Source organism: Leptidea sinapis, chromosome 13 (genome assembly GCF_905404315.1).
Source record: "Leptidea sinapis chromosome 13, ilLepSina1.1, whole genome shotgun sequence".
Classification (NCBI taxonomy): Eukaryota; Metazoa; Arthropoda; class Insecta; order Lepidoptera; family Pieridae; genus Leptidea; species Leptidea sinapis.
The window spans coordinates 5,956,342-5,975,332 of record NC_066277.1 but is presented as its reverse complement, the minus strand read 5'-3'; the positions used below and the strand labels follow the sequence as shown (position 1 = coordinate 5,975,332).

The following is an 18,991-nucleotide window of genomic DNA, read 5'->3' as shown; positions in this document are numbered from 1 at the left end:
AGTAAATGTAAACATTTCACATATTTTTGGAGTTTGGAGTAAATTAAATTAGTTTTCGTCTTTGGACTTTTTTGAATTTGTTTTTATGTATAGTATTATAAATATAAAAAGGTCTCAGTAATGTTATTAGTTTTTACACTAAACTAACATTACTTGTTCTATTCCTAAAAAAATGTCCCCTGATGTGGTAGGTCTACGATTTTTTTTGTAAATCTGCTGGCATAATAAACCGTTTATTAATTAATAACAATCAACATTGCAGCACTCAATTTTATGCAAAAAGGAAAATGCTCATGAAGAACCTATATACAGCTGTGCATGGTCCAGAATAAAACCAACAGGTGACACCAAGTATGTTTGTTAAACTGATGAGAGGTGTATTCTAAGCTGGTTAGGCTAAAAAAGCCTAAGGCTTTAGAATAAAATGAATACATTAAGTACAAATACAATATATTACTTTGTAAACATATTTAACCGATGAAAAAAAAAAGCCCACTGAGTTTGTTGCGCCCATTCTTCTCAGGTCTCAGGCATTCATTTTGGAATGGGTGGTAGTTTTTGACTTTCAATAAGTGATGTCACATCCTATTTTGAATAAAAATATTTGAATTTGTGTAATGTGTTACCATTGGAATGTAAGGAAACCATTCATTCACATAATGTAATTTTAAGTTGAGATATTCTGGTATAAGCAAAAAAGCTCAAATATACATAAACTTATAAACTTGATATTCTTTGCTTATGCACTAGTTATTTTAATTTAACTTATAATACTTTCTCAGAGAAACAACAAAAGACTTTGTGGTGACAGGAGGCCTAGATGGCATTGTAAAGGTTTGGCATGATCACAGTAACCAGCTTAAATTAGTTCATGAACTACAAGGGCACTGTATGGCTGTCATATCTATCGCTATAAGCCCTGATGGACATAGTAAGTATACCAAATAAATATATTATGGTATCAACACATAAGAGTTTACTTGATAAAATTGTGTGTCTCCTATCGCATTTATCACGGGGAGTGTTCCGAGGAGCTGTTTAAGCTAATTCCTGCCGCCGTATTCCACCTTCGCACGACATGCCACAAGTTAGGATATCATCCCCACCATCTGGATGTGTGGAGGTCCTCCACAGTGCGGTTTTCAAGGAGCTTTCTTCCACGTACTACAAAGCTGTGGAATGAGCTTCCTTGTGCGGTGTTTCCAGGACGATACGACATGGGTACCTTCAATAAAAGCGGGTACACCTTCCTTAAAGGCCGGCAACACTCCTGTGATTCCTCTGGTGTTGCAAGAGATTGTGGGTGGCGGTGATCACTAACAACAGGTGACCCGTACGCTCGTTTGTACTCCTATTCCATAAAAAAAAGGGTTAGCATCCTACCAAAACATACACATCTCAGAACAATATACAATAAGATCTGGATGTGCAACATTCCACAGTCTGGCTTATAAAGAACTTTCTCCCACCCATAATTAAACACTATCAATCAAACATGTTTGTGCACTATTTCCAGGATTATGCCACATGAGTACCAATTTTAGTGAATAAAGGCATTTTAAATACATTGGTTGATAAAATAATCACACAAAATATTTATTAATTTTTTTTTCCACCCAGCCATAGCAACAACATCTTTAGATTCAACTATGATAATATGGGAGTTGACATCAGGAAATAATGTTCATGAAATACACAGTGAAGAGACAGATATGTGGCAGGTATCATTCTCTCCAGATGGAACACATATTGTTACTGGCAGTCACAATGGAAGGTTGACTATTTACAACATTGAAACAAAGCAAGCAAAACGAACATTTGACACTAGGGGACTATCCGTTTTATGTGTTGCCTGGGTGAGTACTGACAATCAACTACTTTTTATACAACTACCATATAAATCCAGACACTGTACTCAGTTTACTGTATTACTCATAGTATAAGCTATTGTATATAGCACATTCACATTGCGAATTTTTGAGAAACTGTGATATTCACAATGTTTTCACCAGTAACAAGTCCTACTACTTGGTTAAGTCGATTAGTCTTTTTTTGGGTGATATATGTGCTTTTACAAAATTATATCAGAAAATTTACAAAGAAAATGTATTAGAAGATTCAAGTTTTTAACTATATATACATATATATATACAAGCTTATAACTATATACATAGTTGTAGGTGGGATGTGCTTGTTACGCACGCGCAAAGTGTCGAGGCGAGGGTTGGGTCAATTATTTCAGTGCATACTATATCTATTCCAAAGCAATAGATATAATAGGCACTAAAAAGTATAAAAATAATTGCGTATTTTTATACAATCCAATTAATTAATCTAATTCTAGTTACGATTATTGTTATTTTTGGAATCATAATGTAATTACAATGGGACCAAAAGGGAAGCACCAGCTTTCAAATAAAAAAAGAATCATCAATATCGGTTCACCCAGTCGAAAGTTAACAAACTTAAAAAAAGTGTGTGTCTCTGCTCCGACGCACGACTGGAGTTTACTCCTCAACAACGATTGTTTTTGAACAGGTACTAAATAAAATCAAGTCCAATGGAGTCGCTTACAAACAGACATACAGCAGAAGCTAATGAAAGTGTATTAATTAAAAAAGATCAACATCATATGTAAGGGTTAATAAACGCATTAATGAAAATTCTTAAAGAATATATATTTTTTATTTCATTTACATTTTTTACGACTATTCGGCGAAATATTATATAATATCAAATATTTTACATTTACTTAATCTCTTACATGATTACATCATATAATTATATTATAGAATCATTAACTATCATAACTGAAACTACAAAAATAGTAAGTAGAAAATAAATTATAATAGCTTTAAAAAAATTATAGATATTAAAAAACTAAAATAATAGGTTAGGTTAAAATCGTCTATTTAGCGTGAAATGCGCTATATATACTCTCCATATTAAATTAAACATTTAATCATGTGCATAGCTCATATAAATTTGTATGAACTATATTGATAATTCAATATATAATATAATAAAGCTTCGAAATACAAGAAAGTGAAAGGTGCGCGAGAAATGATGCGCAACAAAAACGTTACTATGCCATTTGATGAGTAGATTTTACTCTCCATATTTTTCTCATACCGGGTGCCTTATATGAAAATCGATTCTTAAGGTGTAAACTCCCATACAGACGAATTAAGAACCTCCTCCTTTTTTGAAGTCGGTTAAAAACATTGCGAAATTGAATTGTGGTTATGGTTTTGACATTCACATTAATTTGAATATATTTACAGAGTAATGATGACAAACATATAGCATGTGGCTCGGTGGATGGCAATGTCTGTATATTCAAAGTGAGTCAAGGCAAGCTACTGCATACTGTAGAGGCTCACATGGAAACTGTAAGGAGTGTATGCTTCTCACCGAACTCTCAGCTCTTGGTCACTGCGTCTAATGACGGTTTTGTGAAGCTTTTTGATGTGTAAGTATCCATCCAAATTTTATTATAATTATTGACTAGTATTTTTCGAATTAGATGCAAAGATTTAAAGACATTTCAGACCCTTGTCATCATCAAACAGGGATAAGTCCTTTTATTATTAGCTTCTGCCCTCGATATTTTATTAAATGTATCTTAATATATATATTTCTTCTGTGACATACACATGGTATGTCACTGAACTCCTAGACGGCTGGACCGATTCTAATGAAACTTTTTGTGTGTATTCAGGTGGATTCGAGAATGGTTTAGATTCACAATTGAACTACCTCCCTAAAAGGCTGGACCGATTTTGATGATTTTTTGTGTGTTCCAGTGAATTTGAGATTGGTGTGTGTCTTCAGGTGGATTCGAGAATGGTTTAGATTCACAATTAAACTACCTCCTAAACGGCTGGACCGATTTTGATGATTTTTTTATTTGTTTAAGTGAATTTGAGATTGGTTTAGATTCTCAATTCCGTCCATATAATATAATTCTCCTGCTCATGTGTATGCTAATGAACGCCTCCTATCAGCTGGACCGATTTTTCAAATTTAAGACGTGTGTACAGGATAACGTCTGTCAGGTCCACTAGTAGATATATAAATCGATTAAAGAATGACATCTGCCATCCATTTGAAAAGATAGTATGACCTGTTGTTGGTAGGTACGCATGTTAATAAATTAAAAAAGTACTGATTTGTAAAAAAAATATATTGCGTAATAAATTGTCTTGTGGCATGAGATCACAAAACACGTGAAACTAATTTAGTCTACGTGAAACGCCTGAATACGAGTACCGATAGGCAAGCCAGCGAACCGGTACGACTAGTCGTCACGTAGGAGGGGGACGCTGTTCTCCTTCATACCATATACTAGCAGTATATCCATCGTTTCTCCGTCTAGACACAGAGTTAACACACTATTATAAATATAATTATTAGATATTAGTATAGATTCTATTCTAGATGAGATAATTTTTCAGGGCAAGTGCGAATGAGCTATGCAAAATGGATCTTACAACGTGGGTGTTAAGTGCGAGATTCACACCGGACGGCGGACGAATAGCCGCCGCCGCAGCGAACGGCTCAGTGACAATTATTCTTCTCGAAAGTTTCAAAGCTTTATATACATTTAAAGAACACACTGATATTGTAAGTTAAAAGATTATTGTCATAACACATATTGAACTAGTGAACCTGACTTACCCGGAAGATATAAACGTGTTATGAATGAGTCATGATTCTTTATATATAAATCAATGTATAGTGAAAATGGTGATAATAGTAATAATTACCGTCAATTTTTCTTATGCAACTGGTAACATGGGAAGTTTAAATTGCATCCTTATTCGGAAATAAATAGTGCATGGGCTAAATTATTTGATGAATTTAGTTCTTGTTGGGAAAGTAAATAATTCTGTTGGTATTTTAAAAGGCGTAAATATACCAAATCAATACTTATTATTTTATAAATTAAATTATTAAATAAACATTGCAATAGTAGTAGTTATTGTACATTGGTGTCTTACTGGTAGGTAAATTAGTGTTAGGTGAGGAACCAAAAAAATGAAAAGTACAAATATAATAAAATACTCCAATAGTGTAGCGATAACATATAAATTGTAGTAAGTATCAATGTTTGTAGGAATATCATTTAAAATATTGCGTTTATTTCAGGTTTGGGATGCCCATTTCAATGCAGGAGGCAATAAACTGGTGTCCGTATCGAAAGATAAGGCAATTATTGTATATAAAAGTCCAAGACCTCAGAAACCAGCTAAATAAAATGACTTATTATTTTATTTGTATTTTTTTTCTTATGCAGCACATCACACACTATTTAGAGTTCCGTATCTGATACGTAAACCAATGGGAACCTCTTACTAATAGTCCGCTGTCTGTTCGTCAGTGTGTAGGTCCGCTGTAATTAGTTTTGTCAACTTTTATTAGAAGAAACAGAGTATATCTGATTCTGATATCTGATTTCAAAGGAGAGAAATAAAGAGTACCGACTTCCAAAAAGAGTATCACTTATTTTATAGTTTTAAAAAGCTACTTTTTGCAGTACATATATAAATTTTTCATGGTTTTTAAAATAATTGTGTTAAAAAGAGTATTTTAGCATACTCTATTAGTGTTATAGATTAAAGAGTACGATTACATGATATAGAGTACGATTCTCTATTTTAGGTTGGCAACCCTATGTGTACCTCATGAACAGGACATTAGTAGACAACTAATATTTTGACAGAGTATGTACTAGGATTTTTATTATATAATAGGGAGCAAACGGTAAGAGACTCAAGTCATGGGAAGTGTTGAGGCAAACGCCCATAGACATTTGCAAAACCAGGGGTCAAGAAATCCATTGCTGCAGGCCTTAAGCTGGGAGTATTCTCTATGCTTGAAGGTCTCTTAGTCGTATCGGTTCGGAAAATCTGCAGCCAGTAATCAATTCCACATAGTGGTTGTAAGGTTGGTCGCGAGGTAAGATTGCCGCTATTAAAACATTTAGGTAATAAAAGTGAAGATGGCAAATTCCAAAATGGCCGCCATGCAAATCAAGAGATTTTTATTTCAAAAGTATTTGAAAATTACTGAAATGTAAATAAAAACTACATGTAGTCATAGTACCTATGTACATATCTTGTACCGTGGTAGCTATGTGTGCAGTTCCGCAACGCACTTTAGGCCGGCAAAACATCTTTTGACCACTGGTCTTGCGGATGTCTATGTCTAGGTAGCGTTCGTGAGAAACGTTTTTCTACGACTACCACGAAAAAGTCTTTTCATTTTTAAAATAAGCCCATGACTAATAGTAATGAAGCTTTCGATTTATAACAGAATTTTTAAAATCGGTTCAGTAGCTCGAGAGATTACCCCTAAAACCTCACAAACTTTACCTCTTTATTTATTAGTACCTATAGAGAATAAAATATCATCATTTATATTGTACATAATAGGTATGTTAGGTATGGTAGGATTCTCTTAGATTAGAAAAAAGATTATCTTACATCATATATTATTTTCAATGGATTGGAAGGTTGGTACCTACTTGAAAAATTCCCACAGACCTACATCATAAAATTTCTCTCGCATAAAAAAGTTCATCAAAATATGATGGAAACACAGCGAGTACAATTCCTCGTAGCTGGAATTTCTGGAGATCTCACGTGCCCTAGCACTCTCTATTATATCTATTATATATTAGATATCTCTTTATTAGGATAAACCAGGGATTGAGCGACACATGCAAAGCCGAGTAGAAGGAAAAAGTTCTAAAGGATTAGCAGACCATATTCTAAACAGTAGTCTATTCGATTGAGACGGAAATGTTTCCATACCGTAGCATTTTTTTTTGGAGCATTGATAACTGATCAGCTTATTTTATAAACTGACCAGCATGAAATTCTCTTGATATGAGATGATCTCCTTCTCCCGTTATATGCTAAAGTACCTGTGTGGCCGAGCTTAGGACGGTGTACGTACTGGGTTGATGGGTTTGATGCTACATAGCAATTAAGGTTGAACCTAAACAGTGAAACAGATTCAGTGATACTTCTGGTGTGAGAGTAGGTATGTGCTGTGGTAATCACATGAATGTATGCTCGTTTGCCCTCTTCTATAATAAAGAGATGAAGCCTAGTGCGAAGAAAGAGATAAACCTGAATGATGACGTGCGTGAAAACTCAGTTTTCCCGGTTTCTCAGAGATCTGTTTTCGCCGCCAAAAATTACTGTAGGTATGCTAATTTTATCATAATTTAAAAAAAAATTGAAAACGAAATTTTATGAACGATGCGGCACTCTCAGGTTTTGGCTTCATCTACAGGCTTGAACAAATCATACAAGATTTTATGGTAGTTATAATATTATGGCGTCAAAAATATTTGTACCAAATAAGGCAATATCGAAGAGAAACCAGGTTCATAAACCTACTATCAAGACGAAACATGGGTGAATGAAGTACACACCATTAATAAAGTATAGTTTATACATCCAAACAGTATTTCCTCGAGGGCCTTTTTTACCCCTTTAGGGAAACAATGCTAAAGGCAAATTTGTTGAAAATATTAAAAAGTGAAATCTTTAATATCAACAATACATTGCAGATGAGATGACTTGTGCACAATGTACTAACTGTGCTCCGATTGCCCCTATACCCCAACTGAACTCCACCGCATAGAGTTGATATACTTAGGTTCAAGCAAAGGCTATGTGGTTAAAAATAATCAAAGTCTTAAGATGGGGGAAGTGAAACAAATGATATAAGAGGTCATAAATAATATCACAAAAGCTAAAAAATTATAAGAATACATAAACCATATATTACATACCATTAAAGAAGAGGTTATAATATGATCTGATCTGAATATAAGTGATAGGGATGAATAAATATTTTCATTTAAGAAATATGTTGTTTTACTCTGTTTCTTTATTTCGCTATTAAAAATTTACATTCTAGTTAATGTGCATTGAATGCATTATGCACAAAGGAAAGACTATTTACAATGCCATAGATATATTTTACTTGATCTAATCCTGATTCATATTATTTTTCTTCACTGCTTGATGACAGACAGGCACCGCTTTGGTATCCACCTAACCGGCATCCTATGCAAAGCATACTAAATACCTTAGATCATTTATGTTCTAGATAGACTATGACAGCTGTGAAAACGTTGAAAAAAATTGACTTTAGAACTAACCTATATTTTTAGGAATTCACGCACACTAACGCAGTGTCATACTAATCGCGAGTATAAGACATAACTAGTCACGCACACCAAACTAATATTCCTGCCTGTTTTTGTCGGTTGTCTAACAGCAAGAGACTATATCTAGGTGTATAAATTATCTAAGCTAAATACCATATAGATAGTAGGTATAACAAGTACATAATCTCATACTCGAATAAGCGTATGTAAGCGCTTTTGAATCGTTATTGCGTTTTACAAAATAGAGATCGTGAACATACATACAAGAAACTCTGTTCAACCACTGTGTTAAACCAAAAAAAAGTTTTAATAAACATGATTGTCGTTATTACCATAGAATACATGAGTAATAGTAAAAGTATTATTACTATCAATAATTGAAAAACATCAAATAATAATTAATTTACTACAGCAGATCGTTCAGGCTTCGAACCCACGACTCCTTGTTTATTAGTAGGGTGAGTAATAAGTGGACTTGGAAGTGGATCACAGATAACTGACAGACTGACATATGTCAGTTATTATTTTCTTTCGACAATAATTTCATTGAGAACATCGTCAACTGCACTACACTACAGCCATTTATTGTATGGATTAATGTAGGTACCTCAATCATCTTCTAACTGCCGAAGGAATAGTTATGTCTTGCGGGCTAGCTCCACCTATAATAAACTAAGCAGTGAAATAATTAATTTGGATATTTTTAATACAACTGTCAAAGCAATGAAACAATGTATCATGAAAATATTTTTTGAATCCGATGACTAACTAACCTGTAAATATGAAGTGTGCTTATTATTAGATTATAATATTACATGTTTACTCTTTATAATTTTGGTTCTTACTACTTCTATTGTCTATTAGTGAATATCTGTAATTAGCTCTAAGTTTTCATTGTATTTTTATTTTGTGTAGATAGCTGTTGATATTCCTTGAAATAAATAAATAAACTATTCACGACGGCCATCTCAAATCCCATTCAATGGAACAGTGCGAATCATCACCTCCCTACTGTAGCGCATCGGGCATGTTCGCCCAGGCAGGTGTTGCCGATTTTTTTGCGATAATGCGTCTCCGCATCGAGTCGTTCTGGAGTCGTCTGCGCGGCGCTCAGAAACGTATCCTTCGAACCATCGGTGATTGCCCGGATAGTCATTTCTTCAGGCATTGGTTGTCCGTGTACCACAGCGAGAATCAAATATGACCGTGTGTAATTTTATTATTTTTAATTGTACTTTTTTTATATTTTATATCTTATGTTTTAAACTTCACTTATATTTAAGTATATCTTATTTGTAATTTTATTTTGTGATATGGACTTGCTCTGAAATAAATGATTTATTATTATTATTATTATAAGCGTGAGTGGAGTGGCCACCCTGGAGTGGCATTTTTAGATAACGAAAAATAATTTATTGCACTTATTCTACTTACTTTGTAGGAAATAAGCAGTTGAAACCGAAAATCGGAAAAGTTACATGTAAAGCAGACGAAGAAACCTTCAAAGTTGCAAGCCATGGCATAGAAATTGTGTCAGAATATTCAGTGGGTTTGTGTATTTGTCCGACCCTATCGATTTCGTATCTACACGGCGTTAGGCCCCCTAAGCCGGTCGCTTGATTAATTTTTGGCTCTAAGAGGATTGCCTCACCGCCTATTAGGGATTTGTATCTACGCAGCAACCGTGCAATAGTGTCAACGTCAGTATTATATGGCTTTCAGATTTATGCCGAGATAGGTCCTGGCTCACGAATGCGAAGAGTATCGTAAAAATTAAAAATACCTACATTCTTCGAATTTTTACTTTTTCCTGGAACTTTTTTAATATAGAAATAAGTTAGTAGTTATTTACCCCTTATACAGGATTTTGTTATCATATTATTATGTCAATTGAGTAGGTATATTTTCTGACTTTGTAGATTTTGAGTCCTATATCGTGTTTTTTTGCTGTGGCTGACGTGCAAATACACGTTTGTGTGTTGGTGATTAACAACATATTATTTTTCTTGGTGTGCTGTATCCTTAACGAAGGATTGCGATCATCATGGCTATATTCATATTTATTTATTTATATTTAACAGGGATGAAGTTCCGTGTTCTACGTTCAAATTCAAATATTTTTTTTACAAAATCGGATAAGACATCACTTATTGAAAGTAAAAAACTACCCATTCTAAAAAGAATGCCTCAGACTTGAGAAGAAAGGCGCAACAAAGTCAGTGCGTTATTTTTTTTTCATCAAAAAAATATGTTGAGAATTTTGCATCGCAGTAGTGAGAGAAAAAGTTTACAGAGAAGCTGGCTCATTTTCTGAAACTCTTCATGCACTCGCTCAATGTGACACTTTACTAGCTTTTTTTTAGCTACATATCTCATTATAAATATTGTTTTTAAGATAAAACCTGATACTGGCCTTCTGTGTTGGCTTTATTTTTTGGATCAAGGTATTCCGCTATTTCCTATTATTTATGAAATTTCTTATTAGGTAAAAAATATTTTTAAACCTATAGAAGAGAGAGGTACAAAATCTGAAATTAACATTTAAAACTCAGATAACAATAAAAGAGTAAACAATTTTTTTTTTAATATGAGAGGGGGCAAACGGGCAAGAGGCTCACGGGGTGGGGAGAGGTGAGGCAACCGCCCATGGACATCCGCAACAACAGGTGTGTCAAGAAATGCGTTGCCGGCCTTTAAGGTGGGAGTATGCTTTTTTCTTGAAGGTCCTTAAGTCGTATATGTTAACAGCCTAAGAAGCCGTGTTAGGCGCGTGATCGGCACGGTGCTCCGGATCAGGCAGTGGTCCGACGATCCAAGAGGAGGGTCAACGGAAACTAGGTAGCCGTCCGGATGTCAGGTCAACAGAAGGTCCAACAGTGAAGGTGTATGATCTTGCACACCTGGGATTCGCGTTGGCGCAATAACCTGTTGCGTCAGACCATATGCTAAGGCGAAGTCGTGAACAGATCTCCCTGCATGATCGGTGGTACGTGAGCCTAGCCATTCGGCGTGGTGGGCGTTAAAATCGCCAAGAAACACGATCTCTGCAGTGGGGATCTGCTACAACACGGAATCTGTAGCCATTTGGATGTGTTCGAGGAGCCGGTCAGTCTCTGCGTTACCGCTATGGGACCTATACAGGCATGCGTAGATTCGCGGATGGTCATCGCAGTCTACACGCAGCCAGATGATGGATAGGTCCTGTCCTTCAAGAAAACTCGGGCGTCGAGAACAGACATCCTCCCTGACGTAAACGCACACGCCAGCCCGTGGTATAAAGGAGTGTTCCAAATTATACCCCGAGTAGGAAAGGTAAGATGAATCAGCCAGGGAGGATATCTGTGTCTCGGTTAAAAAGAGCAGGGCCGGCTTCGCCGTCTCCAGGTGAAAGTGGGCGGCATTTAAATTTGAGCGAAGCCCCCTGATGTTGCAAAAGTCCACAGCGAGTGTGGAGGAGGGTGGTTTGAGCCTCCTGCTCTGTTTGCCCCGAGTCAGCGCAGATTTGCCCCCTCCAGAATACGCGGGGCAGCCTGGGCAACCACTGTTAGGTACAGGACCTAATTGTGGACGCCCAAGGACGGATTCTCCAGGGCTGCATAGCCTGGTACCGTTCTGGAGTAGTCTCTTTTTAGTCTGTGCTGCCATTTGTATTTGGGAGGGGGGGTGTAGGCCTCCGGATACCCCACTCACCGGACGAAACACAGCGGCATAGCCGCTATTTCACGCCGGTTTCGAGTGGGGGAGTGGTATTTCTCCGGGCGTGCCGGCCCAATTCGGTTGTGTCCGTGAGGACCCAACATGGCACTACCACGCCTAAAATAAATCCTAAATTTGATATTTTTAAGTGATATCTCCATTTATGGGATTAAGTATACAAGGCTAATAATAATAATAAGCCCATTTTTTCCTAAACTATGTAGGTATATACAATAATTTATCAAATTTACAAAATACCTTTAATTTCGGCGTGACTCTCCTCTAATCTCTCTCCTCCCGTCTGGTAAACTGCCTACCTCGGCTTCGCTTGCCATCTCTTGGATGCCATTCCGTCACTGTCTGAGTCCATTTTCTTTTCGTGTCTCGCATCAAGTGCCCTACCCACAATATTTCTTTAGGTATATTCTTTACAGTATGTTGGTGAGTCTCGTTTTTGATCGGAGAACAATGTTTATTACTCTATCTCTTCTTTTCGAGCCTGACATGCTCCTCTCCATTGCCCTTTGACATTTGGCTAATCGTTTTCTTAGAGATTTGGTCAGTGTCCATGTTTTGCAACCGTAAGTTCAACATGCGTCGAAGGTTTTCCTTTTCAATGCTAAAGTATAGTATTTGAACCATCCATTTTTGGACAATGCGGAATTCGAACTCGCGCTTCTCGGGTTTTGTCCCAGCGCTGTTAGAAACTGATATATTTCACGGTGTTAGTACCGACTAGTAATGAAATAAGATCGTTGAGATAAAGGAATAAGACCCATAGTGCCGATGATTACATAGTGGACATTGTGTGTAAATTTTGTGTGTGTGTGTGCACCCGTGAACGCCAATAGTGCTCTGATAAAGTACCTCCGATTTAAACCTCCTGAGACTAGTTGAAACCAACACAGATGAAGCCTGAGTAAAGCTGATTTAATTAAATAAAGTCAAAATTGTCTCCCGAAAGTTTTAACAATTTGAATGAAGATATTTACTTATGCATTTAAAAACAGCTTTTACTGACAGTCCAGTATAGTCACTATAAATCTGAAATTTTTCATAAAAATATTAAAAGAGCCTTTAAAATTTATAAGAGTGAATAAAAGAAATGGGGGCAGGTTTTCCTGCAAATTTTGGAAAATAACTGACAGGCGGATATTAATGCGGATAACGCTTATTTTAAAACAAATGCATTGATGGTCGTATTATCCAGATCAGATAACGCATGGTAAAATGGAAACCGTTGATAAAACAGATTTTATTAAAGTCAGAACTTTATACCCCTAATTAATGATAACTGTCCTTACAATATCAGATCAATAACAATAATGGATCTATCATCAGCAGTGGCTAATGATTTTATTGAGCTATTATCGCTTGTGTTCAATCATTAGGGGAACTCGCAAGAAGCCAGAGTTATTTTTAATCAACGTCATCTCTATGGATCAAGGGACAATTTCATAATGCATTTTCGCAGTCAAAAGCTAGCTACCTAGTCCTATCTACGTTGACTACAATATAGATATTATATTATGTTATAGGTAAATTGCGATGATGTGAGTCATGTAACATGTTATAAAAGCAGTCAATTGGTTGACTATAAACCTTACTTAGAATTATTTTGGCACAAAAAAGGTCCTACTTACCCCTTAGATCTTTTATTAGTACACTGAGATAACTTTCAAGAGTGGTAATATCTTGCTTCTGCAACTAATTCCAAGTGAATTGATCGTATCGAATCTATTCAAGTTTGAAAAAATAATAACCTTATATTTGTCTCTGTGTCTTAAGATTCTGGATCATCGAATGATACGATTGAAGGCATCTCACACTGGTGTTTATAAATTAAACGAAAAACATTTACCGTTCAACGCATACATGCAATTATTACATATTTGTCCACAATTATTAACAATAAAGTTCAGTAATGGAAAGGCATTTATTGAAAATATTTACATCGGTAGCAAGTGAATTGGTATCGGCTTAATTTGTGGTGAATTATGCGGCGGCTCCGCGGGGAAATCAACTTTACATTCAATTTGCCGCCCGGCACAGATAAAAAGCAATCTCTTCATTTTTACCTGCGCCATGTTGACGTGATGCTGATTTCATTTATGTAGCCAATTGTGTTTCGTTTGTAAGTTAATCCCTTGTAGTTTTGAGTTTATATACCAGCTAGGTAACAAGGTATCTAGTTTAAGCAAATCAACTCAGGTATCTTCATCTGCTGTAGGTATATTGCTAGGTATCTAATATTTAAAATTATTAGAATTTAAGATACATTTTACTGACCACGTTACAATGTAGAAGAGCTAAAAATTTAAGAAGGTAAATAATTGAAATTTATAAATTTTCAAATAAATTATATATTTAGGAAACAAATTTTTAATCACCCTTACGTAAAGATGGCAAGAACTACTTCTTGCCATCGTGCCACACACCTACGTGTCTGGGCCTACGCGGTGCCATAGTGCGCGCCTACTACTTAAAAGTTGCTCCGAAATGATAAAAAACTGTTTTTTTTAGGAGAATCATGTATTTTTTCTTGTTTTTTTAAATAATACTTTTATTTACAAATAAAATAAAATAGATGGAAGTCAATTCGAAATAATTACCTTTGACTTTAGTGCAGGCCTCAGCCTGACCACGAATTTATGCATTGAAGACGATAATTTGTATTAAAAGGAGTAAGAATCCTACTAATGCGTAACCGAGTAGCAGAAAGGACAGGTAGTTCTGCAGCATATGCGGTTAAGAAAATCAGACGGTTAACTGACATAGATACGACCAGATTAGTATACTTTAGTTATTTTCATAGTATTATGTCCTATGGTATATTGTTATGGGGCAGTGCGGCCGATATTAATACTATCTTTGTGCTGCAGAAGAGGGCTATTCGCGCGATTTATAACCTAGGTCCTAAAGGATCATTAAGAGAAAAATTTAAAGAAATAAACATTTTGACTGTTGCTTCTCAATACATTTTTGATAATGTTTTGTATGTTCATAAGCACATTGAGGAATTTTCTAGAAACTGTGACATTCATAATGTTAACACGAGGAACAAACATAAACTTGTTATGCCTACTACTCGGTTGGGTTGAGTTAGTAAGTCTTTTGTTGGGCGATGTATATGCTTCTACAATATGATCCCAGAAAATGTACAAAACAAATGTGTTACGAAATTTAAAAGAATTGTTAAAAAACGTTTGTGTGGGAAAGGTTATTATAGCATAAACGATTTTCTTAATGACACCACGGACTGGGATTAAAGCGAACACCCTCAGGCCTTTTAATTATTAATGTTTATTGTACGATATTACATTGTAATACATATTTTATATAAAAAAAAAGCCCGCTGAGTTTCTTGCGCCCATTCTTCTCAGGTCTGAGGCAGTCTCTTTTGAATGGGTGGTAGATTTTGACGTTCAATAAGTGATTATAAATCCTATTTTGAATTTAAATATTTGAATTTAAATTTGAATTTGAATTTGACAGAATGCTTCTTCCAAGCTCACCAGTCAGTTTTATCATCGATGTAGATATGGACGATGTAGATGGGACGGTTCGCTTTGCCCCCGTTGGGACTTGGGTTAAAGGGCACTGAAAGCGTACCTACTTGAAAAGTTAAGCTAGTGTTCTCCTAGTGCTACTGATATTTCATAGTGGAAACAATCCAAATACTATTAAGACGTCTATCTATTAAAGTTTTTCATAGGGTTAAGTGACGAGCAGATAACTTCCATAAAAGAGGTCATCTGCCCATAATAACGTTATTAATATTTGAGTTCTGACAAATCATAAAAGGATCTACGGCCTAGTGTAATGCGATGTTTACTATCCCGATCCAATCTTACCGCGCCCTCCGAACTAATGGAAAGTCAGACTTGGTATGACTTCAAAACGAGGGAATCTGATGTCTATTAAATTTTAGATAGTAGATTGATAGCAGTTTTTGTTAGCGCAAAAAGTTTCTATACCTGCGATAATGAACGAAGAATTACACGGAAAAAGGCATTGGCTGTCGCTAGCAATAGTCAGTTGACAAGCTGTATTGTGTTCAAGTGGTGGCTAACGGAGGTATCGGTGACGTAATCACGGTCGCGGGCATCGCTTCAATGAGATGAAATCACTATGCGGCTGTATGAATAATTCAGGTGCACACCGCCTCCTCCCACCGGGGGATGGGGGAGGGGGGAGGATGTATGACTTGCAGCTATTGAATGTGGGTAGTTCACAACATATAACCAACGTAGAGGGTGAAGTTGTGCTATCGATATTATCTTTGAGTATTTAAAACAATGGAAACGGCATAGGAATACCGATTGATACATAACGATAGAGGGTGCCTCGTTTTATGGGAAAACAATAATATTAACGCATGAATGTTAAACAACGTCCTAATTTGGAGGAATTTTGGTAGTTACTTTTCTATGCACTTAAGAGAAAGCGACTATCACCGACCTTCTTTTATCTTATCTTTCTTCTTTATCTTTATTTTTCTACTATCTTATCTTTTTTGCGCTACGTAAATCTAAAATTTAAATGACATCAGATTTCCTGGTTATTAAGTAATTCCAAGTCTAACTTTCCATTACTTCCGAGGGCGCAGTAAGATTGGGTCGGGGTAGTATCACATTACACTAGACCGTAGCTATTTTTGAGATTTTTCTCGAAAAAAGTCGAACAGTGTAGGCAGTACACAGAAAGAATAAACAAGTTATTTTGTAAAATTGTTTCCGTATGACAAAGACGAGATTCCTTCACTCCGGGAGGCACATAACAGATCCAACTCTGACGAATATTCGACATTCGACGAGGCTTTGTAACAATATTATTCAAAAGTTTAAAGTAGTGTTTTATTTTGTACAATGGAATGGAGCCCTTCGCGTGTGAACTTACTTGAATGATTTTTAATTCTGTTACGCATTCCATCTCCGCTGGGAACATTTATTTTCATGGCTTTCTAAATTAGTTTATCTTCATGTTCTAAATATACTCCGAACAGATTTCAATAATAAGCCTGAGACATTTTTAAATGGTAAACACAACAGAAGTGATAACTCTATCAATGACTGGTTAATATTATATGAAGTACAACTAAATTTTGTTATTTATTCATTATGTAATTACATTACATATATATAAGTAAAATTTTGTATAAATTACTCTGCTTAACTTTGCTCTGACTGATCGCTCTTCTTTTGTCTAATAGCCGAGCGTGACGCCTTAGTCTCATTCACTGCGCACTAAATGAAAGATCAGGATACTTTAATAAATTTGTACTTACTTCAAAAATACCTGTTTGAATTTAAAAAAAAAATCTCAAATGTAATGAACTGCGGATTGCATATTTCGGCCTCAGTTTGTTTTGTTTCGCCTCTTCAGGGTTTCCCCATCGGTGCATTTTTAACAATGTGATCACCTAGAGGCGGTAGTATTTCGTGCTCGCCCCTAAATGACTTAAAAATTAAGCTGTTGTGCTAAATATATACTCTTTGCTATTTTATAGTTGATTTATAGGTACCTAAGTGGTTTCCATTTCAGCTACAGAGTTATATCAAAAAATTAAGTACTAGCGGAGTGTGGATATAAGGACAAAATATACAATTAGCACTTCATACCTAAGGTACTGGCCCTCCGGAATTCACACAATATTTTTCCACCAGAAATACGCGCATCTTACGTATTGGCGTCTCCTATATGTTAAATACTCAATCATTTTATTGTAGCTACAGCTCATTTGTTAGTATCTACCTATTACAAAATTTATTTATTTAATATACATAAAAGTGAAGAGAAAAGCAGTTCCATAAATTCAGTAAGTGCTAATAAATTATATTTAGTTTTAAAAAACAATAAGGCTATTTTAACACCAAAAGTGTAAATTACAATAAAACGAAAATTTAAACAGCTTAAGACAAAACAATGATTTTATTATTTATAGTTAAAAAAATTCACATTTGAGTATAGAACTGTCTACTATTTTCTTATATTTTTATATTAAATGAAAATATATCAATTTCACTAAGATAGAAATTGTAGAAACTACAAGAGCGCCCCACAAAAGTGTTTCCTGCACAATTGGATTTATAAGGTGATATATAAATAGTAATTTCAGAACTAGAAGAGATTCGCGGTGTTATAAATTTTACTAAATTTAACAATAATGCTAAGTCAACTTAACTGAGAAAAATTTAATCCATATAGTTTCTTCTGTTAATTTGTAAGGATATTCTGTGTGACGCAGTGGCATAATCGATAAAAATATGCAATACGGAACTCCTATGATTTTAGGAACTTATTTTGTACCTGTACCTTCAATACAAGCGATATTAAATTTGTTTGCTTGCGTTATCTGGAAAGAGTTCCAGATAATGCAAACAAAGGCTAGGAAACAACGGATGAAAGCATAGCAAAGTATTTTGAGAGTATTTGGTTGCCTAAATGGTTTTGATAAGCGTAATACGATCCTAATTGCTAATAAGCCTTAGAGGAAGTCAATATGGATATTAAAGTGCAATTGAGAATCGAGGGTTACACCCAGGTCCTTAATACTATTAACTCATAATTTCTTACTAGAAAAATACTCAGTAATAATTTAACTACGTTTCCATTATGCCAAATATCTTAGTATCATCGGCATAGAGCGAATGATGAGACTTCTTCAAATAAGTTTCTATATCATGAATGTACAGTACAAACATAAAAGGACCTCAATTTGAGCCTTGTGGTATATCAGAAGAGATATCAAGGTACCTTGTTGTACACACTTATGAGGTTGAGTACGATTGGAGATATAGGAAATTAACCAATGAAGTAAGTCCCCATGTATACCGAATTTCGACAATTTATTCATTAGCGTGGTATGGTTTAATTGATCAAAAGCTTTAGAGAAATCAGTACAACGGTCTGTATAATATTTTGCTTCAGGTAAAATGATAAAAATTTTGAGATTAAAATAGATTTTGACATTAAAATAATGTGGATAAATTTAGTAGAAAAGCTTTTGCATTGCACAAACTTCCTTATAAATTATTGAAATCAATTGATCAATGTTCAAGGGCACTATTTAACTCATTAGTAATGATAATAAATACGAAATCA

General features: G+C 35.2%; 1 protein-coding gene across 1 annotated transcript; it reads left to right on the top strand.

Moving 5' to 3' along the window:
* On the top strand, positions 1-5,276 carry LOC126967577 (WD repeat-containing protein 61-like). Its single transcript, XM_050812106.1, has 7 exons — positions 1-187; positions 263-351; positions 783-931; positions 1,621-1,856; positions 3,285-3,472; positions 4,458-4,626; positions 5,152-5,276. Exons 1-7 carry the CDS (start codon positions 173-175, stop codon positions 5,257-5,259), a joined length of 954 nt encoding a protein of 317 aa, XP_050668063.1. The 5' UTR covers positions 1-172; the 3' UTR covers positions 5,260-5,276.
* Positions 5,277-18,991: the final 13,715 nt, after the last annotated feature.

Coding starts and splice junctions, on each gene's coding strand:
- LOC126967577 (XM_050812106.1), top strand. Junction 352..782: donor AAACCAACAGGTGACACCAA/GTATGTTTGTTA, acceptor ATACTTTCTCAG/AGAAACAACAAAAGACTTTG. Junction 932..1,620: donor TATAAGCCCTGATGGACATA/GTAAGTATACCA, acceptor TTTTCCACCCAG/CCATAGCAACAACATCTTTA.